General features: G+C 41.2%; 1 protein-coding gene across 2 annotated transcripts in view; it reads right to left on the reverse strand.

Moving 5' to 3' along the window:
- Positions 1-23,332, reverse strand: part of NALCN (sodium leak channel, non-selective) — a 380,117-nt gene that overhangs the window by 67,175 nt on the left and 289,610 nt on the right. For both annotated transcript variants that reach the window (XM_054012833.1, XM_054012825.1), the window contains exon 18: positions 3,184-3,257. In XM_054012833.1, coding sequence (XP_053868808.1) covers positions 3,184-3,257 — 74 coding nt within the window. The remainder of the gene's footprint in view (positions 1-3,183; positions 3,258-23,332) is intronic.

Below are 23,332 nucleotides of genomic sequence, written 5' to 3' on the forward strand. Positions count from 1 at the left end.
GAGGAGAGTGGGGTCAAGGCTGGTGGTGCAGAGGGAGAGGGAGAAGCTCAACAGGAATGACTGGTAATTATTATATAAAACATAAAGGTGATGAATGATTCTGGGAATCAGACAGATATTTAGCTGGCATCCATGATGCTGGATCTGGTGGCAGACAGGCAATTTTCTTCATCCTTACAAAATATATTTTTCTAGACTTTGATGATTCTAGATGATAATTAATCCATAATTGATGCTTGATGTCACCTTCAATACAATTTCATTTGGTCCCAAGTTCTGCCCTTGGAAGGGTATGTAGGGCTCCCATTGCCACCAATGGGAGCATTAAGTGATCAATCAAGAGATGCACAAAGATGGAATTCATCCCATTGTGTACAATTTGCACTCTTTCTTGTTTATGTTAAAATATTTAGAATTTGATAAAAAATATTCTTCAATAAGGGTGGGTAAGAAGGACAAAAAAGGCAGCACAAAGCATAAAGCAGCAAGAACAGAATTAGAAGTCTTTTTGTTAAAATAATTTGAGCAAACTGAAGTTGTTCCAGAGCATCTTTAATTTAGAGAAGCACTTATACCCACCTTCATCCATACAGACAACGATGAAAAGCCTTTTGGTGGGACTCTTTAGAGAAGGGAAAACTTGAACTATTACTCAGTGTTTTAGGTACAAACATCACTTCTTTCACTGTCAGGTCTGTAATCTAGCTGAAATTCAAATGTCTCAGCTACTTTTATTAATGATAAAAACATAGTAGTAGTGATCAGTACAAAGAAAAAACATAATCTTCATGCAAGTTTGAGTTTCTCTGCTTCCTGTGAACAGTATGCTCGGGTTTAGCTGTGAAATTTTATCACATTTCACACCCACCTTTTTTTTATTTTTTGCAAGATCCTTCTTTGAGGCTCCACTGTCATAAAAAACCTCATATTTAGTGACTTTCTGCACCAGCAAATCCATCCCTTATGTGGTGAAAATGCTTTCTTATGTTTGCATGTTAATGCCGAAGCTGTGACACCTAGGGCGGGCCCAGGCATTATAGTATAGAAATGGCATCATCGGAACCAGCAGCGTATGGGAACAGCTTGAGACAGTTACTCATTGCCAAGAAAGCTACCTGTTCCTCTTGCTCAGAAGGAGGCTGCTTCTTTGTTAATGAATCAGCTACACTCTTGCGACTATTACTCCTCGAAGGCCCTATGCATCCTATGTTTGTGTGTAAAAGGCGGATGTGCCAGCAAACATTTTGCCCCCGTGGCAGGATCCCCTTACCATCTAAACTTCCCCACAAGGGCTCCAAGGAAGTTTGACTCTGCAAATCTGGGTGGGTAAGCACCTGGTGGTGAATATAAATTAGGACTGCGTCTTCCTCTGTCCTGTGAAACTGTCCCTGAGGGGGGATTCCAGGTTCAAACGTTCTCAGGGAGCCTGTGGAAGCATAGATTCTGCAGATGCCATGCTCTGAAGGGACAAGTGGGAGCAGGCTACTAGCAAAGCAGAAACAAGGGGAATCTGTGTGGCTGTCCCTTGCAGTGAGAGCCAGATAAATTACCAGGAATCCACAGGTTCTGAAAGCAGAACTGCTGACTTCTTCTGAGGGAAGGAAACCTCACTATTATGATGGAAGAATTCATAGGAAACTCTGTGTGTTTCAATTGTACAGTTTCCTTTGTTCTACATGAGTTATTCTTGAATCTGGAAGAATGGAGCCTTAAAAAGATAAAAGCAGCCCATGAGTGGATTTCCTATGGGATACTGTCTGAGCTGAACTTTGAGCTGACTGACGCTTTGTGTAACCCCACTGGAGTCAGTGGAATTTCATGATTATAAATCAGCAACCTGTGTGTTTTCGTCAAATGCTGCTGAGAAGCCAATACATAAAAATGTATTGTAAAGCTTGACTAGTACGCGGGAACTGTGCTTATTTCTCCATGGGGCAACTTCTATAAAACCAAGAGACACTTACGTAATTGAATTGCTTATTAAAAGAATCCTAAGTTTCATTTGCAATGAATACTTTTGGCCTTGCAGTCACATCTTGACAAAGCATATCCAGTTGAATTGCTAATTGGTCACATTTACCATAGTTTTTAAAGAACGCTAAAGTTGTGTTAATCTCTACAGCACTTACTGTTACTTATTCTTTAGGAATATTAAAAAGAACAACAAAAGGTGGCTGCTATAATTTTTCTCAAATTGCATGTAATTCTGAGGCACTTTTCAACAATATTCACAGTTCGGGACTTGCACTGAACTCCTGTAATTTCATACTGCAGTGCTCTTCATAAAGCATTGCAATATTTATTCTCATTTCACAACTGTATTTTTCTAATCAGTTATTCCTGATTTGTACTGCTATTTCCCTATTAGTGGTAGTTTATAATATATATTGTAAGTGTGCAAGCTTTGATGACACACAACTGTAGGTAGCAACAAATTAATGCTCTAAAAATTGTTGGCACAGATTTTACATATAATTTGAATGTTAACACTTCTAATTTAAACAATGTAAAACAAAAACTGGCATGAAAAGCTGTAGCAAGGTGAGAACTCAGGGGATAATTTTATGACATGATTCTTGCTCCTCTGAGACACATAGGACCATGACTGTGTATCCCTTCCTCATGTTGCTGAGCATGTATTGGGACTACTTTTGCATGTGATCACCATTGTAAGGTGTCCACAATCAGTCCCACAGAGTTAATAATCTACAGGTCTTCTTTCTGTGCTATCTTGCATAGCTTACTTATGTGTTTGGTAGGAATACTCCACTTGGGTTCCTGTACAAAGATTGTGCTGGAATTCCCAGGCATGAGTGCAAAATAGAAGTGCTTTTGAAGAGTGATATCTTGGTTAATTCTAAGGGAAAAGGTGGAAAAAGCCAAGATTTAACTCTATATTATAAAACACTATCCATCTTTTGCCACTGTATCCATGAATAATATACCTTAAGAGCATGTTATCATCGGTTATTATCATTTACACAAAGAGGTAAAAACAAGTTGTGTTTTTTTTAATGCAAAGAGATACCCTGGCACAAATATTAAGCACACACTGTAAACTGACTTAATACTTTAGCACTCATGCAGAAGAAACAGATTAGAAATAATTCATTACTCATTAATGAGACCCATTTGTCATCCAAAAGATAGAAAGCATCAAATCAAATTACCCCTGTTTGTTACCTAAGGATTTTATTGATTGCTGTCTCCTTTTCCAGAAGATTTCTTGCCCTGATGCTGAAAACAGATTTACGGAGCTATAAAATAAAACAAGACAGTGCAATTTTAGTTGCTATATGGACAGTAATGGTTAAGTGCATTGACAGATCGACTGGTCAACACATTATGTGATATACACTTCCGCATAAAACACATGTTCATAGAGAAGCATAAATTACAACATAGTGGCCTCCATCATAAAATCAACATTTTCCCCGCTGCTCTATCACTGATCTCCTGTTGACATCTCCAGGTGAGAAGAGGTGGAAAATGATCAAAGTGGCCTTTTCCACAAAGTGCAGACTGATTCACTGCTATCTCCAGTGATGCCTGAGGTGCTAGCCTCTTTCTGCCATTGCCTGCCCTCCCCACATCTGTGCTGCTTGTGGAAGAGGAGAGAGGGTGAGCATTAATATCTGCATTAATATCTAATCTTCCCTCCAGCACTGTTGCATTGGTTACCTTGCATGCCCTACATCAGAGGTGGGCAAACTATGGCCCGCAGGCCACATCCGGCCCGCGGGACCGTCCTGCCCGGCCCATGAGCTCCTGGCTTGGGAGGCTACCCCTTGACCCCTCCCCTGCTGTTCCCCCATTCCCACAGCCTCATCTCATTGCGCAGCTGGCGCAATGCTTTGGGTGGTGGGATGGTGAGCTCCTGGAGCAGCGCAGCTGCAGAGCCAGGCGTGACCTGGTGCTCTGAGATGTGTGGCGGTGGTGGCATGGCCCAGCTCCAGCTGGGTGGCGCGGCTGTAGCGTCACCAGCCACTGGGTGCTCCAGGCAGTGTGGTAAGGGGGCTGGGAGCAGGGGGGGGTTGGATAGAGGGCAGGGGAGTTTGAGGTGGTGGTAAGGGGGCAGGGGTGTGGATAGGGGTTGGGGCGGTTGGGGGAGGAATAGGGGGTTGAATGGGGGCAGGAATCCTGAGGGGGCAGTCAGGAAGGAGGGGGCGTTGGATGGAGCGGCTTCCACCACAGCTCCATTCAGTTCTCCTCCATTCTGTGCTGGTACTGGGCGAAGACATGGAGAGAGTATAAACACCTGATCTGCTTATCACTGCCATTCAATTCCCACAGAACTGCTTCCCAGAATGGAGGTAAGAACATAAACACTTTCTGAGCTGCTGCCTTATCTGCCTGGCCCCCTGCCCTGGTCATCTGTCTCTACATCCTGGGCTCTACTGCTGTTTCCAGGTGAGGAGAAGGAGGCAGAATAAAGTCCAGCTTTCCTCAGTGGCTGAGGCAGCCAGGACTATCCTTTCCAAGTCTCCTTTTCCCTGCTGTGCTAGTTTTCACGGAGAGAGGCCTTGATTAATTAGACCATTTTTATAAGCAGACATTTTTCTTTGTTTCTATTTGTTTGCTTGCTTGCTCCTGGTAAATGCTAGGCATATCTTGTGAGATAAGCCTTCCTGGAGGTTAGGATAAAGGCACAGACATACTACAAGAAAGACATTGCCAAGCCCAAGCACTGAACTGTTGGGATTCCCCTTCAGACCTCTTTCCACTCAGCTTCGAAGAATTCAGTTTGACTCCAGACTTCGTCACTCATGTATATTTATTGCATACAGCAATGTCACACTGAGCTGACTAGATTCAAACACAGAGCACATCACAGGTTCAAAGTTACACAGAAATCCTCTTTATATACATTTACACATCTCACTGCATTTACTATACATTGAATCACACATTTTGGGACTGGCTTGGTTACTTTGTAGGAACCAATCCCCGTACAGCATGCTCTGTTCATGCACTGTCCATGTTCAAAATACTCTTTACCTCATTTTTAAATTCCCAACGTATTTTGTCCATTGATATCTTGTTCTTTGTAAACAGTTCCCTTGGTATTTCTGCCACTTATCTTAGATAGTTCAGATATTCTGTTTCAGCTCTTAGTTAACACAAACATTCCGTTTTCAGCCTGCTGATCTATTTACCTCCATAATCCTGTCACTCAAGTCAAGCCAGGCCTACATTCCACCATCTTTATTTTTCTTTTTTATGTTAGCATTCATTTCATTCGTATCACAGTCCTGCCTTTTTGTGCTCTCTTTTTAAAGTTTACCAGGCAAGAACACATTTCCAAGACCACAGTAGCTGTAATCATTTCAACCACTATTAATATTAGGCTCAAAGTACTAACCAGGGGGGTGCAAGCTCACCTCCTCTGGTACAGTCCACCAAGGTATTTCCACTGCATGTACAGTATTGCCCCAGTTTCCTGTTGCTTGGCTATTATTTGGGCAATGGACACCAATGGCTCTATTTTCCCTTGTACTAGATAAGTGGTGTTAATGGACAAGGGAAGTCTAGGTGAAAAGCGATTGATCACAAGTGACTCCCATTTGGTGTTGTCTGTTACAGCCTCTGTCACATTCTCCTTAATCTGCACACTTGGCCATATGGCATGGGTTCCACCCTGAGTCAGAGAGGTGAAGTTCAGACAAAATCCATCCAGGCTCCCTTATCATGGTGTCGTCCCCATCGAGAAGCCGTGATAACCGAGAGCACATACTGTGTCTCCAGGCTGTATCACTTCCTTCACTCTCTTTTTAATAGTATAAGAGGGGTAGACGTGTTAGTCTGAATCTGTAAAAAGCAACAGAGAGTCCTGTGGCACCTTTAAGACTAACAGATGTATTGGAGCATAAGCTTTCGTGGGTGAATGCCCACTTCGTCGCATGCATTCACCCACGAAAGCTTATGCTCCAATACTTCTGTTAGTCTTAAAGGTGCCACAGGACTCTCTGTTGCTCTCTCTTTAATGACTATTTGGCCCCAACCTTCCTCGCTTGTGGTCCTGCTCATTCATGCCGAGCATTCTCAGAACAATTTGTACTTGATTCATTTACAGGAGATTGTGTTTATTTCCTCTTCTCCTCGTATTGCTAGGTATTTTTGTGCCCAAGGCAAGAATATAAAATTGCGCCCTCCCCCAGGGCCGGCTCTTCGGCCGTGGGTCCCTCAGTCCCTCTTGGAGGGAAGGGCCTGTTGCCGAATTGCCGCTGAAGAATAAATGAAGTGGTGGCGGTAGAGCCTGTGATTTTGGGGCGTCTAACTCATAATTTTTGACTGCTTGGACTGGTAATGTTTCTTCCAAGATGATCTTTGGTTCCAGTCCAGTTCCAATCCAGAGAGGGACTCACAGGTTAAGAGAAGAGGGAGGTGCTGGATATCAGCAGTGGCCACTAAGGATTGGCATGTGTCCTGAGAATGCTGGGAGTTCAGGTTTGCAGGGCAGGATCAGGGGTGGCAGGTTTGTAGAAATTTTGGTGGTGCCCAGAACCCGCCCCCACCCAAACTCTGCCCCTCCACCCGCCCAAGGCTCTCGGAGGGAGTTTGGGTGAGGGAGGAGGTCTGGGGTGCAGGCCCTAGGCTGGGGCAGAAGATTGGGGTGCAGGCTCTGGGAGGGAGTTTGGGGATGGGAGGGGGTGCGGAGGGAGGAGGTGCAGGTTCTGGGAGGGAGTTTGGGGATGGGAGGGGTGCAGAGGGATGGGGTGCAGGGGTGAGGGCAGTGGGTTGTGGCTGCAGATGAGGAGTTTGGAGTGTGGGAAGGGCTCAAGGCGAGAGTAGGGGTGAGGGCTCTGTCTTGGTCTGGGAATGGGAGGTTTGGGGTGTGGGAGGGGCTCAGGGCGAGAGTCGGAGTGTGGGGGTGAGGGCTCTGTCTGGGGCTGGGAATGGGAGATTTGGGGCGTGGGAGAGGCTCAGGGCTGGGGCAGAGGGTTGGGGTGTGGGGGGAATGAGGGCTCTGGCTGGGACTGGGGATAAGGTGTTTGGGGTGCTGGAGGGGCTCAGGGCTCGGGCAGAGAGTTGAGGGTGCGTGCGGTGGGGGGGGTGAAAGCTCTGACTGGGGGTGTGGTCTTTGGAGGTGGGACAGGGCAGGGCTGGGGATGAGTTTGGGGTGCAGGCAGGCAGCTCTGGGATAGGGGCCAGAGAGGAGGACTCCCCCCAGCCCTTTCCCTGCCGGCAGCAGCAAGTTCTGGGAGAGGAGTCCCCCCCCCAGCAGCACACTCACCCCCACCACTGTCACTGCATATGCTCCTAGGGCCCCTCTCACGTCCAGGAATCTCCCTCGCCTCCCCCGTGGTGGGTGCCGGGGTGTGTGTGCTGTGTGCGCCTCCTCCCTGCTGTTGCCCCTGACTGTAGCCTCACTGGGGGTGAGGGATGGGGCTGCCTCCTTGCCCAGCATGGGGCAGGAGCGGTGACTGCGGGTGGGGGAGCCCTGTGCTGCTGGAGGGTCCTGCCGGAAAAGGGAAGGGTCTGAGGGGGAAGAGCAGGCTCAGAGTCAGTCTGCCCTGGAAGTGGAGAGGGGGGCACTAGGACCCTGCGGCAGCAGTTGTTGCAGGGAGGCAGCATGGAGCTGCTCTGCTCTGGGGCCGGGAAGAGGGGGTGGGAGCAAGTCGGGGTCGGGGGACACTCGGTGGAGGCACGGGGGAAGGGGGGCCACAGGTGGAGCCAGGGGGGAGATCACCTGGGTTATAAATATCTCTGTGCCAGCAGCTTTGTTTTTTTCTCTCCACCACTTTCTGCGCCCCCCCACCCCCGCCCCACGGCTTTCTGCGCCCGAGGCAAGTGCCTCACTTGCCTCACCCTTGTTACGGCACTGTGTTTAACTAACTTGACCATTCCCCCGGTTGATTTTTTTTATTTCTTGAATAAAACATTGCCTGAATGCATAACAAGTTTAGTATCATATATGCTGCGCACAATTGCTTGAGAAACATTATTATTATGTAATGAATTAATTACAGTATTTACAGATATATTAATTCATTTCAAAGTTTGCGCAATGGAGTGCATATTGCTAATAATAGACACCTCTTGCTGCAAAGTTAAAGAACTAATCCCTCCTCCTTTTCCAATGGCGTTACCAAATTAATCAGTTAGTGGGTTAATTTTAAGGTATAATCCCTCAATGTCATAAAAATTACATAAGGAGACCCCAACTCCAGTGCCACCCAGTATGGCTGCCACTGTGTCCTTTTTGGCTCTACAGTTTCTGTATCCTTGGAAATATGACTCCCACTGGATTCTGCCATAGTCAAATGTGTGCGCTGATACTGTTGCTAAATCATGTTTTACTATGTGGCCCGGCAGGTTCCAGGAGATCTGCAAGTAATGAACATTTTATATAGAGGAATAAATCATAACTGAGGAATTTATCCATTCCTGCAACTGTGATGAACATGGGGCCCTAGGCATCTCTCAAGACTTGACTATGTCAGCTATTTGGGAATCATTACCATAATCTCTAAGTAATCATTAGAAAACCATTTAGGAGCTTCTAGCAATCCCATCCCTATGTTTGATCAATCTGAAATAGTATCTTTAGGCACATCTCTTTAAAGCTATTTATTATAGATGGACCAGAAATTGGGCTTGTTTCATTCACCTGTATCTGGCCTAGGGATATAGGCACTAGGTCTTCAGAAGACTATATTTTTTGGTAGTAAAAAAAAACTGAAGCAGCAAGTATTTTTGTTTCTCTCAAAGTCCAAACTGATTCTGATTCATGGTACAACTTCTTTATTTTACAGACTTTCTATGTCCTCAAAATACATTTTAATATATGCCAGGTGACCTTAAAATGTTCACCGTTTTGAAAGATCATTTCTTGAGCAAAACCATACTGCTGAGATGCATAATATCATTGAAAGCAGTAATTTTTTTTCTAAACAGTTGCCCTTTTCAAGTGTGGATATTATATGCTTTGTAAGCTCCCTTCCCACTCATGCTTTTAACCTGTGCAATCTAAGAATAATGTTCATTATTTTTAAGAATAATTTTTATAAAGTAAATTACAGCTACATTTTCAAAGCACCATACTTTTGAGACCCTTCAACTTCCCAGAAAACCTGGGAGATGTGCATGAAACCTTTCAGGAAGATCATTGTTTTTTGGGGGAGCTTGGTGTTCCCCAAATAAGATAAACTAGATGTTGGGATTGTTGACTATAGGAAAAACTGGAAGTCAAACAGAAAATATTAGTACGTAATTTAAGTTATAACTGAACTGGCATCACAGAGACTTGGTGGGATAAGTCTCATGACTGGAATTATGGCATAGAGGAGTATAGCTTGTTCAGGAAGGATGGGCAGAACAAAAACAGAGGCGATGTTGCATTCTACATCAAGAATATATACACTTGTTGATCAGTTGAATATCTCTGGGTAAAGATAGAAGGGCTAAAAATAGGGTGACATCATAGTAGGAGTCTACTATAGACCAACAAATCAGAAAGAGGAGGTGGATGAGGCATTTCTAGAACAAATAAAAAGAATATCCAAAACAGAAGACCTGGTAGTATCCAGTCTTACCGAGACATCTGCTGGAAAAGTAATGCAGCAAAACACAAAATTTCCAATAAGTTCTGGGAATGTATTGGAGGCAACTGTTTGTTTCAGAAAGTGGTATAAGTAACTAAAGGACAGCATTTTAGAGTTGATTCTGACCATCAGGGAACAATTGGTAGCAAATCTGAAGCTGGAAGGCAATTTGGGTGACAGTGATCATGAAATGATGAATTTATGATATGAAAGAAAAGAAGGAGTGAAAGAAACAGAATAAGGACTTCAGAAAATCAGACAAACTCAGAGAACTGGTAGATATGCTATGGGAAGAACAGCTAAGGGAAAAGGGAGTTCAGGAGAGCCGACAATTTCTCAAGGAGATAATATTAAATGCACAACTACAAACTATCCTGACATAAAGGAAAGATAGGAAGAGTACTAAGGGGCCAATATAACTCCATCAGGAGCTCTTTTTAGTGACCTGAAAATCAAAAAGGAATCCTATAAAAAGTGGAAATATGGAAGAACTGTGAAGGAGTAGTACAAAAGAATAGCACAAACATGTAGAGACAAAATCAGAAAGGCTATGGCACAAAATGAGTTACACCTAGCAAGGGACATAAAAGACAATAAAAAAAGGTTCTTTAAATACATTAGGAGTGAGAGAAAGATGAAGGGAAGTGTAGGTTCAATGCCTAATTTGGTTCAATCTTCATTAAAAAGGTTAATTGTGATCAGATACTTAACACAATTAATATTAACAACAAGGGGGAAGGAATGCAAGGCAAAATACAGAAAAAAACATGTTAAAATATTTAGATAAGTTGGATGTATTCAAGTCGACAGGGCCTGATGAAATTCATCCTAGGGCTCTTAAGGAACTAGCTGAAGCAATCTCAGAAATATTACCAAATATTTTTGAGAACTCAGGGAGGGCTCTTGAGGTCCAAGAGTCCTGGAGAAAAGCAAACACTGTACCTATCTTTAAAAAGGATAACAAAGAGGACCTGGGAAATTACACATCAGTCAACCTAACTTTGAAATCTGGAAAGATACTGCAACAAATTATTAAACAAAAAAATTGTAAGCACCTAGAGGATATAGGATTATAAGGAACAGATAGCATGGACTTGTCAAGAACAAAACCTGCCAAAAGGACCAATTTTCCTTCTTTGACAGAGTTACTGGCCTAGTGGATGGGGGAAAGAAGTAGACTTGATATATCTTGATTTTAGTAAGGCTTTTGACACAGTCCCACATGACAGTCTCATAAACGAACTAGGGAAACATGGTCTAGATGAAATTACTACAAGGTGGGTGCACAACTTGTTGAAAGACCATACTCAAAGAGCAGTTATCAATGGTTCCCTGTCAAACTGGGAGAGTGTATCTAGTGGGATCCTGCAGGGGTCAGTCCTGGGTCTGATACCATTCAATATTTTCATTAGTAACTTGGATAATGGAGTGGAGAGTATGCTAATAAAATGTGCAGATGATACCAAGCTGGAAGGGGTTTGGAGGGCAGGATTAGAATTCAAAAGGACCTTGACAAATTGGAGAATTGGTCTGTCCATGAAATTCAATGGAGGTAAGGAAGGAAGGAAAAAATCTAATGCATAACTACAAAATGGGGCATAACTGGCTAGCTGGTGGTACTGCTGAAAAGGATCTGGGGGTCATAGTGGATCACAAATTGAACATAGGTCAACAATGTGATGCATTTGCAAAAAAGGCTAATGTCATTCTGGGGTGTATTAATAAGAGTGTTATATGCAACACACAGGAAGTAATTGTCCCACTCTACTTAGCACTGTTGAGGCCTCAGCTGGAGTATCCTATCCAATTCTTGCTGCCACACCTCAGGAAACATGTGAACAAATTGGAAAGAATCCAGAGGACAGCAACAAATGTGGTAAGAGTTTTAGAAAACTTTATTTATGAGAAAAGGTTAGAAAAACTGGGCATGTTCAGTTTTCAGAAAAGAAGACTCAGGGGGGAACCTAATAACAGTCTTCAAAATATGTTAAAGACTGTTAGAAAGAGGACTGTGATCAATTGTTCTCCATGTCCACTGAAGGTAAAACAAGAAGTAATGGGCTTAATTTGCAGCAAGGGAGATTTAGGTAAGATATTAGGAAAAGCTTTCTAACTCTAAGGGTGGTTAAGCTCTGGAATAGGCTTCCCAGGGAGGTTGTGAAATCCCCATCATTGGAGGTTTTTAAGAACAGGTTGGACAAACATCTGTCAGAATGGTCCATGTTTACTTGGGCCTTCCTCAGCACGGGGGGTTGTAGATGACCTCTCCAGCCCTACATTTCTCTGATTCTATAATACCTGCTATGTGTATACATCAGTCATAGATTATTCCGTAAATAAAAAAGAATTGACATTTATTGACTACTTGTAACAGATCTGTTTCGAATTGCGATGTGGATTCATAATACTCTGTATATGTATGTGTATATGAGTAGGTGCACATATATAAAAATGTATTTTGTGTGCATCTTGTTTTAATGTGATTCTCAATACTTCATCACAGGTTTAGTGGATTTATGAACATGGTACCCTGTTGTGAATTTAGATATAATTGAGACTGTTGAGAGTAATGGCGATTTTTGTTTGATTTTTTTCTTCTAATGTTGATGATTACCAAATGTAGTAACTGAAGAACTGAATTATTTTCCTAAAGGTGCCTGTGTATGTAATCCTCATCTGCAACATGTATACAATCCTATATAAGCTGTGACTTGTCTATATACATTAAAAGTTGTGTATACCTAATCTGAGCACAAGCAAAAAATGTAGACCCAACTCTTCAAGTGCACCTTTGAAGATTTGGCCAACAATATCTGGGAGTGACAACCTTGAGGAAGAATTCTTTAGAAGTGCCCAAATTATCCATTTCTCATATTTAAAGGCAACAGTTGAGATCAATCAAGTATCAACAGTCAAAGAGATTAATCAATTTCAGGTACTAATGGGCCTACTAGAAAAAAACCTCATTCAGGAAAGCATTGCAGTTTTTTACATATTAAGTATTTTTTCTTAAGTTATTTTATATATTAGATCAGGGGTCGGCAACGTTTGGCACGTGGCTCGCCAGGGTAAGTACCCTGGCGGGCCGGGCCAGTTTATTTACCTGCTGACGTGGCAGGTTCGGCCGATCGCGGCCCCCACTGGCAGCCGTTCGCCGTCCCGGGCCAACGGGAAGCCGCGGCCAGCACATCCCTCGCCCATGCCGCTTCTCACTGCCCCCATTGGCCCGGGACGGCGAACCGCGGCGAGTGGGGGGCCGAGATCGGCCGAACCTGCCGCGTCAGCAGGTAAATAAACTGGCCTGGCCTGCCAGGGTACTTACCCTGGTGAGCCGCATGCCAAACGTTGCCGACACCTGTATTAGATAATTAAATCAAGATGCTCCCTACTTCAGTTTCCAAATTTACATAGTGTCACAGACAAAATGCTAATGACACATTGTAAGTGAGGACATACACTTGGGTTTAATGATTGCTGTTTCATTTAATAATGTCTTCATGTGGCATGCTGGTACATATAAGGAGTGTGGCAATTAAAACTTGTGATGCCTGCAGAGTTCCTGAATCATGTAGAGGAAATTATTAGTAGTTTTAATATAGAAAAAACAACACTTGATCACATGATATAGATTTAAGAAAGTATATTATACTCTATTAAGCTTATTTTAGGTTATACCAATTTAGCCTGCTGTTTTCTTTTATTATATATTGTAAAGTGCTGTGAAGACTCACTAAGTATATGGTTATTAGTTATTTATTTGTTTGTTATTTATGCAGCCCATAAAGGTGCACAATGCAATGACTACAGTGTTATATAACTTTTTATTGTATTGCATTATTATTTCTCAGTGGAAGACAGTGCCCTGCTTTTGCCTACAACATCTGATTATTGTTAAATATGTTCTTAAGAACTTTTATTTTAAAGAACTTCTGCAGGTTATTTTAATTGGAGTGGAGCAGCTGTGGCAGGTCAGCAAACCACTCTTAGAGCTTCATCAATAAAAAGATTTTAGATGGCTGTCATGGAAAACACACACTACTAGGAAACCATTACCAGGGCTCTTCTTTTGATTCCCAGATTCCCAAGAATTTATTTGTGCAGGTGCTGCCTGAGAACACAGAATTAAGAAATCATTGACCTGTCTCTAATGTTTTTTCAACAAGTGCTGGCACATTTCACTACTGTCACTGACAGAGTGGATTTAAAATAGCCAAAATTACTCGATCCTGATAGTGAGTCTGACTTTTTATTCTTTCATTTTTCTTAGGAAGAGTCAGTTACCCAAAATGCGTGCAACAAACCATTATAGCATATGCCAGTTTGCAAAAAAAAAAAAAAAAAAATCACACAGCAATATTGCTTTGCAGCACCACATGCTGCTGTAAAAGGGTACTGCACATATTTTAATGATAAACTATTTTTTTAATTTTTAAAAAACCATTAAAAAAATCCAAGGCTGTTCTTCCTGGATAAAAAGATTTAGTTCATGAAATAAAAATCAAGGCATCACAGGACAATACTGATTTATTAATTATACTAGATCAAATCTAATGATTATGGGTTAGTTCCTCAGCTCATGTAAAATGGCATAGTTCCATTGACTTCCTCTGAGGATCAGGTCCAGTGATGTTAAATATTGCAAACTACTACTGAATATTCAGATTTTGCTATATTTATATGTCCTAGCAACATTTTCCAGTGTACAGAGAGAATTGCACAGAAATATTATTTTTATATTAAAGTTTACAGAGCCAGGGAAAGTGCAAATTACATTATATTAATTTTGATATTACACCAATAGGAAGTTGTTAACAGAAGCATGAAGGTTAGTTCAGGTGGATGTTTTGTAATAAAAGACCTGGATTCATAGTGGACAGTGAAGTATAATAAATCCATGGAATGTTTTGGGGACCACTGATAAGGTAGATATAATATACTTTTCCATGGTAACCTCGGAACTGTTCTTCTAAACATGAGGAGTTTGCAGTTATGTAACCTTAATAGCAATGCAATATTTTAAACATAATTACTATTTCCCATCTGTAGAACCATATGGAAATATTTGTCTGTTCTATCCTAGGGAATGCAAGCAAGAAAATAACATCCACCGTGTGTGTTTTACTTGGGAGTTTGGCAGATGTCAAGTGGTGGTTTAATTTATACAGCATAGCTGAATGAAGAGCCTACTGTATATTATATCTGTTATTTAAAAATATAATCTGTATTGAGGGTGAAAACATGTAAGAGTTCATGTAATATAGCAGCATAATTTTCAACAAATAATGAGAAAATCTTATGTCAGTTTGGACAGAAACTAGCTAATAATTCAATGTTAAATTACATTTTGGGGACTCATTGCCTTCAAACTCACTCAAAGATGTTTTGCAGATCACCCATTAAATCCATACATGATTTATTTGTTAAGTAACATTGATACTTTTGTGCCTATTCATATGTGTGCCCACTGACTTATTTTGATGGCTGACTACTGGCTCTCAACCTGGCTGATGATGATGACATCAAATGGCTGGGCACATTGCGCATACACTGATATGTTTCTTGCTTGAGGAGCTCAGCTACCACAGAGGTGAGCACAATATAAATACCTAGATAGACAGTCTGATAGACTGCCAGACATTTGGGGTCACATTGTCAAAGATAATTAGGCGCCTAAGGATGCAGGTAGGCATCTAGTGGAATCTTCTAGAGCACCTAAGCTGGTTAAGCACCTAAATCCCATTGAAATCAATAGGAATTAGGCACCTAACCTGCTTAGGCTCTTTTGAAAATTCCACTAGGGGCCTACTTGCATTTTAATCTGGCCCCTAGACAAGACTGTCCTCACAGAGCAGCCAAGAAAGTGAATTTCCATCGCATCATTCCAACAAGGAGGCAGGGCTTGACTCTCTCCATCAACTGAGTGGGATGGGAAAGGAGTTTGCCCTTAGCCCTGTGGCACCTTCAAGACCCTCAAAGCTCTGACTCCTTCTTTAGCCCTCCTACAGAAGCCATGCAACTGAGAGTTCCCTAGAACATTACCAGAAGTGAAAGAGTGATTATGATTATGCTGACAAGGTTAACAGTTTATTCATGATGCCCCTCAGGGCTTGAAGGGGAAGATCTAGCATTTCTGCCACCCTTAAATCTTACCTTCTCTTTACTCACAGAACCTGATCCCCATGGAGGAGCTTCTATAGGGTCGGGGGACCCATGCTACAGAACTGGCATTCTTCCCTTCTATGAACTGTCATACCAAGATCTGATGTATCTGCATTCTCTCTTGTTACAGAAACAGAGGGAAAGTGATCTGGACAATTGGTGTTTTGCACCAAAGCCTTAAAAATTTCAAGTGAAACACTGAGGAAGTAGAACACTGAAGTGAAAAGAAGAGAATTAATTATGGAATTCAAAGAGCACCAGAAATTCTTAGTCTCTAAATTTCATTTCTATTGGATGATAACTATGAAGATTGGTCTCCCCTCAGAATACGGTTTAATATAGGGAGGACAGATAGGTCTTTTTTCAGAGAGAAATTTGGATATGATGGCTTGTGCTATGGTGGCCAGAGAAAGACTGTAATAAGAACAGTTTCATATGAATTAATGTTGTTCTTTCTTTTGTTCTCAAGACAATTGTGGTGAAAGGGGTGAAGTATGTGTGCTGATTACACACACACAGTATGGTATTTTGAATTGTGAAAATGTGTTCAACAAAGCTTGACTTTTTCAGTATTCTGTAATTTGATGGACTGGACATATCAACTACTAGCCATAGATTAGTTTTGCTGAAAACATGAAGTGAAACTTTTCAAAATTCATAATATAGGAAGAGGTCTGTTGGTTCCTTTTCAGACACAAAGCTGAAATATTTTCACTACATTTTTAAAATATTAACTTAATTAGAAAACCTGGAATGAGAACAGACAGGACAAAATGAATTTTTTTTTTAAATTAAGACTGAGAAGAAAAATGAAAGAATCATAAGCCATTCTCATAATAGCAGATAGATTGTTTTAATGGCCTTTCTGAATGTCACAGCTACATTTCTGCAATATCTTGTGATTCACCTGAATAGTTAAGACTGAAGAATTAAACTCTGTTTAATTTAGTGGCTTTATAAGCAAGCTGTAATTCTAGGACACGGGTGAGAAACTCAGTGAAGGAAGAGTAACTAAACAAAGTTTGACTGAAATCTGTTGATCGATGTACACAAACTTTCTGCAAAGATTAATTTAGAAAAATACAGATAACACTACTATTGGGTGCATTATTTATTTTTCAAAATGCAAACTCCATGGGAGCTACTATACCCAGGTTCTATGATGTTCTGTTATTTTCTACTATATTCATAGGCAATATGATAAGCCAGAGTGTTCTACCAGGTTAATAATTAGAAAAGGAAAAGTTAGAATACTCTGGAAGACGACAGAATGCAGCTGCATCATTTGTCCTAATATCTTGAGTCACAAGAACACTATATCCAGAATTAAGTCCCTATGAGTAGGGCCACACCAAATTCACGAGCATGAAAAACACGTCACGGACTGAAATCTATCTGGTCCCCCGCCACTCTGAACTCTGGTCTTTTGCATGTTTTTGCCCTATGCTATATAGATTTCTAGGGGGAGACCAGTGTTTCTCAAATTGGGGGTACTGACCCAAAAGGGAGTTGTGGGGGGATCACAAGGTTATTTTGGGGGTCGGGGGGTGCACTATTGCCATCCTTAGTTCTGCGCTGCCTTCAGAGCTGGGTGTGGTGCCTCACCAGCAGCAGCAGCAGAGAAGTAAGAGCAGCAATACCATACCATGCCACACTTACTTCTGCACTGCTGCCTTCAGAGCTGGGTGGCTGGAAAGTGGTGGCTACTGACTGAGGGCCCAGCTCTGCAAGCAGCAGCGCAGAAGTAAGGGTGACAATACCATACTATGACATCCTTAATTCTGCGCTGCTGATGGCGGCGGCTCCGCCTTCAGAGCTGGGCTTCCGAGCAGCAGCTGCCACTCTCCAGCTGCCCAGCTCTGAAGGCAGCGCCGCCACCAGCAGCAGCGCAGAAGTAAGGTTAGCAGTATGGCAACCCCCACTACAATAACCTTGCGATGCCCCCCTTCCTCCCACAACTCTTTCTTGTGTCAGGACCCCTACAATTACAACACCGGGAAATTTCAGATTTAAATAGCTGATATAATGAAATTCAGGGTGGATAAAAATCAATGATTTTTTAAATTTAAATCAGATTTTTTTGATAAAATGCTTTTTGAGGAAAAAACCTATATAAAGATAGTTTTAATTAAGATACAATATAGCTCAAGGATATCTCATCATGGAATAGGGATTATAAATTCCAATTCTATAGTATGAGACAATATATTCATGTAATGTTTAAGAAAAGTTTTGTAAATGAGTTCATGGATTAGGGACCCAATCTTATGGAGTTATATTACAAGCATTAAAAAAACGAATGGGACAAGCTCTCTCTCCAGCTCATTTTCTTGCAAATATTCTCAATACTTGGTACCAGGTTGAAACCTTAACTGCCAAAGAAGAGGAGTTGACTATGACATGGACGTCCAGCAATCATCCCTCCATAATGCCAACTATAATAAACTTCAGAGCTAAGGGTGAACCATTCAAGAAATATATGTTTGCTGATGATGTTTTAAAGAAAGTCACACCAGTGAACTGATGGAAGTCACTTAAGCACTTGGATTTAGAGTCTGTTGAAGTGATAATCTCACTTTTAACAGCAGTAGCTTCTTCTGCTGGTGTAGAAAGAATATTTTCTTCCTTTGAACTAATTCATTCCAAATTGAGAAATCGTTTGGGACCTGAAAAAGCAGGAAAACTTGTTTTTCTTTTCCAGATTATGAACAAACAGGCAAATGAAGGTGAAGACGACTGATTTAGCTGCAGAAGCCAATATTTTAAATTTCTCATGTTGACCTGGCTGACATAGTTGATTTAATTTTGTTTTTGTTTTTTAAATATTTTATGTAACTATTTTAGTTAAAAACAATTTTAACAAAAACAAACCTGATTTTAAAAAACTTGAATGTTTAACTAAATTCAAAAATTCATATGCTTGTTTTGTTAAAATATTATGTTTGCTGTTGAAGAAAAAAATCCAGAATACATAACGTTGTTGTTTTAGTTAAATAAAACAATTTAAATGTCTGTCTGGTGATGTTCTCCTCCTAATACAGCATGGCAAGAAAATCCTCCAAATATTAATGATTAACCTGTTGAATTGGAGATAGTTCACCATCCAATGACTTCATAAACATCTGCTTCAGTTATCTTTGATAAATGAAATAACCAAACAATCATTCATTTTCTGATGTAGTTGTAAAACTAATCTGAAAAGTTTTCAAAATAAATCATTTAAAAAATGTATAGTGTGTGCCTTCTAAAAACGAAACCTACATCTATCTCTGAGTTGTGAAGAATATATATTAAGGTTATAACAACCAATAAGAATGCACTTTTATGTAGAAATCCATGATTAAATCGAGTCTTCCTGACTAGTGATTTGAGTTAAAGAAGTATGGGCTGGATGAATGGACTGTAAGGTGAATAGAAAGCTGGCTAGATCGTCGGGCTCAACGGGTAGTGATCAATGGCTCCATGTCTAGTTGGCAGCCGGTTTCAAGCGGAGTGCCACAAGGGTCGGTCCTGGGGCCGGTTTTGTTTAATATCTTTATTAATGATCTGGAGGATGGTGTGGACTGCACTCTCAGCAAGTTTGCAGATGACACTAAACTAGGAGGCGTGGTAGATACACTAGAGGGTAGGGATCAGATACAGAGGGACCTAGACAAATTAGAGGATTGGGCCGAAAAAAACCTGATGAGGTTCAACAAGGACAAGTGCAGAGTCCTGCACTTAGGACGGAAGAATCCCATGCACTGCTACAGACTAGGGACCGAATGGCTAGGTAGCAGTTCTGCAGAAAAGGACCTAGGGGTCACAGTGGACGAGAAGCTGGATATGAGTCAACAGTGTGCTCTTGTTGCCAAGAAGGCTAACGGCATTTTGGGCTGTATAAGTAGGGGCATTGCCAGCAGATCGAGGAACGTGATCGTTCCCCTTTATTCGACATTGGTGAGGCCTCATCTGGAATACTGTGTCCAGTTTTGGGCCCCACACTACAAGAAGGATGTGGAAAAATTGGAAAGAGTCCAGCGGAGGGCAACAAAAATGATTAGGGGTCTGGAGCACATGACTTATGAGGAGAGGCTGAGGGAACTGGGATTGTTTAGTCTCCAGAAGAGAAGAATGAGGGGGGATTTGATAGCAGCCTTCAACTACCTGAATGGGGGTTCCAAAGAGGATGGAGCTCGGCTGTTCTCAGTGGTGGCAGACGACAGAACAAGGAGTAATGGTCTCAAGTTGCAGTGGGGGAGGTCCAGGTTGGATATCAGGAAAAACTATTTCACTAGGAGAGTGGTGAAACACTGGAATGCGTTACCTAGGGAGGTGGTGGAGTCTCCTTCCTTGGAGGTTTTTAAGGTCCGGCTTGACAAAGCCCTGGCTGGGATGATTTAGCTGGGAATTGGTCCTGCTTTGAGCAGGGAGTTGGACTAGATGACCTCTTGAGGTCCCTTCCAACTCTAATATTCTATGATTCTATGATTCTATGAAATCCACTATGATGAAATTTAAGATTTTTCAAATCCTATGACCGTGAAATTGACCAAAATGGACCATGATTTTGGTAGGGCCATACCTATGAGACTGATTAGCTTGTGACAGGTGATCATTAACATGGGAAGTGGAAACTCAGTGAGAACTATTCCATGTAAGTCAATGGGTCTCTTTCCATTTACTTCAATTATTTTTATTATTTATTATTTGCATTAATGGAAGCTACATTGGAACATTAAAATATGCTTTAGAATGTGTCAAAGACTATTTTAACATTGCAATTAAAACCACTTTCTTAAAAATAACATCCCTTTTTATAACATTTACTGATTTCTTTTTGCAGTAAACAGAGAAATAATTAACAAAAGAAACTGACTGACTGCATATCAGAATAGGAGACACTGGAACAAAGAGTAGATGGCACACATTTGAGTGTTCTGAAAGGAGTTCTGAATGAAGTCACTGAGATGCAAACCAAACCAAAAAAGCAATCTTTCATTAAGAGATGATAGTAAATGTTTTACCTATCTTTTAAAAAAAGGCACTAGGAATAATCCTCAGAATCATAGACCAGCGAGACTTACGTCAGTACCAGAAAACTGGTTGATATGATAATTAAAAAAAAAAGAATAATAAAACACTCAGATGAACATGATACACGAGGGCAGTGGTGGGCAACATGCGGCTCACGGGCCAAAGGCTGCCCACCACTGCACTGGGGCCAAACCAATGCAGCTTCCATATAGGAAAAGCATGCTTCTCTCTAATCTATTAGAATTCTTTGAGCATGTTCACCAAAATAATGGATAGTGGAAAAATGTATTTGGTGTTTTAAAATGCCTCTGATAAAGCCCCATACAAGATATTAGCAAGACTGTGATGTGGTACCAGAGAGGCCTAACAAAGTTAAGCAAATGGGTAGCATGACAACAGATGAAATTCTATGTTGATAAATTCTTTAGAAAGAATGATTTCTACTATTCATATGCATCACTGTTAATCATTTTTGTTGTCAACTCAGGGAAAAGGAATGGGCACAATTGTGGACAGCTCAGAAAAATCTACTCAGTAAACAGCAACTGTTAGAAGAGCAAACAGTATACCAGGATGTATAAAGAATGGGTTGGACTGAATATATATATCACACTACCACTTTAGTGTGATATATATATATATAAAAAAAGCTGTGTTCAAACCTTGAATTCTGTGTTCAGTTCTGATCACCCTATCTTGAAAATAAATCCCAGAGAGAGAAAGGGGTCCAGCACTAAAGGATGAAAATGATTAGAGGAAAGACTTCTATCTGAGGAGAGAATGAAAAACTTAGTACTGTTTAGTTTGGGTTAATTACAAAGAAGGTGAATGAGAAGGGATATGATAGAATACAAAATAACGAATGGCATGGATAAGGTAGATTGGGGACTCCTATTTACCCTTTGTAAATAAAAAGAAAAAATAGAGACACTGAAAGACATTTTCAACAATACATAGTCTGTGGAACTCACTGTCACAAGATATTGCTACAAGACATCTTTCAAGCCCTCTGAGCAGGATTCAAAAAGATTTAGCTGTGTGTGGATCATGAGAACATTCCTGGTTACACTAAACAGAATAAAAATGTGTGAGAGATAGATGCTGTGGCTCAGCAAAGAATTGAGGCATGTTCTTCTTATTAATTAACAGTGATGAATATTAAGACAGAGACTTTGAATTGGACTCTGTATTTAATAGGCAGAGAGTAGAGCGCTGGCGTGATGAATTCAGGGTGACCTTGTGGTGCTCAGCAGATAAGCAGTGAGTTTTGTACTAGCTATAGCACATGCATAAGTGCTTGGATGAACAGGGATAGACTTAAGCAGGCATTTGAAGTTCAAAAGGTGGTTAAATGTTTTGCTGAATCAGAACCTTTAACTCTAATTTTTCAGGGCATATATCAGCCACTAATTAAGAGGGTTAGGAAGAAATTTCCTCTGTGGGCAGATCATTCCATTATGAAGTTTCTTGAACCTTTGTCCAAAGCACCTGACACCGGCCCATTGCTGGATGCAGGATGTTGGGTTAGATGGATCATTGTTACGATGTAGTATCCCAGCACCTATGTTACTATGATGGCCCCTAACAGTTTGTGAATCTGCAAGTAAATGAGATATTTGGGCACATTTGGGTCAAATCCTACGAAGTGCTAAACACTTTTTGTGAGGTACTGAGAGCCCTCAACTCCCACTGAAGTCAAACAGAATTGAGGATACTTGGCATCTCCTAGGGGGTGCTCAGCCCCTTGCAGCATCAGGCTCATAACTGGGTTAACGTTTGTGTACCAGCTCTTTCAACTTTAATAGGCATCAGCAGGATCACATCTGGGAATGAAGCCAAATAACTGGAAAAAACTCTAGCTGGTACGAAACCCAGCTGACTGTCTGCCATTCAGCACAGGTCACTGTGAACACATCATCCCACTGCTCCACGTTTTGTGCTGGCTCTCCATTGAATAGAGTCCAGTTCAGGGGCTCTCTTTCTATTCATAGCACTCCTTGGTATTGCCTCGGTTACCTGAGAGATTGATTACACCTTTGTGACCATGACCTTCCAACAGATCCATTCCAGCAGAAATATGAAACCAAAGGGAGAGACATATGGACAGGGGAGGCAGACCTTTCACATGAGCTGGACCTAAATTACGGAAATCACTCCCTCAAGAAATAAGAATGGCTACTAATCTCACAGCTTTCAGAATTTAATGCAAAACCCATTCTTCATTTTACTTTTCCACAATCCGCTCTTATGTTTTCACGTGAGAGACAATAAAGGAAAAAGAAAACAACAACAACGATTTTTGCTACCTTTCAGGCTACTTCTACAGGTGCAGAAGCAGCTCAGATACTTAGCTACATAAGTACCTAGATATATGAACAGATTTCCAAAACTCACCCCTTCTTTATCCACTTTTGTAAGTATACATATGAATATCAGTACACATAAGCCACAAGCACTTTGAAAGTTCATCTGAGAAGCCTATCTGTTTTGAAATATGATTAAATAGTTATGTGCTGTTTTGTGTGGTCAAAAGATGAGCCAAGTTATGAGTGAGTTTGTTCCTAACTTGGATTTTTGACAGGGTTTGCTGAAGCTGTGTATGCTTTATAGAA

Source organism: Malaclemys terrapin, chromosome 1 (assembly GCF_027887155.1).
Source record: "Malaclemys terrapin pileata isolate rMalTer1 chromosome 1, rMalTer1.hap1, whole genome shotgun sequence".
Lineage (NCBI taxonomy): Eukaryota > Metazoa > Chordata > Testudines > Emydidae > Malaclemys > Malaclemys terrapin.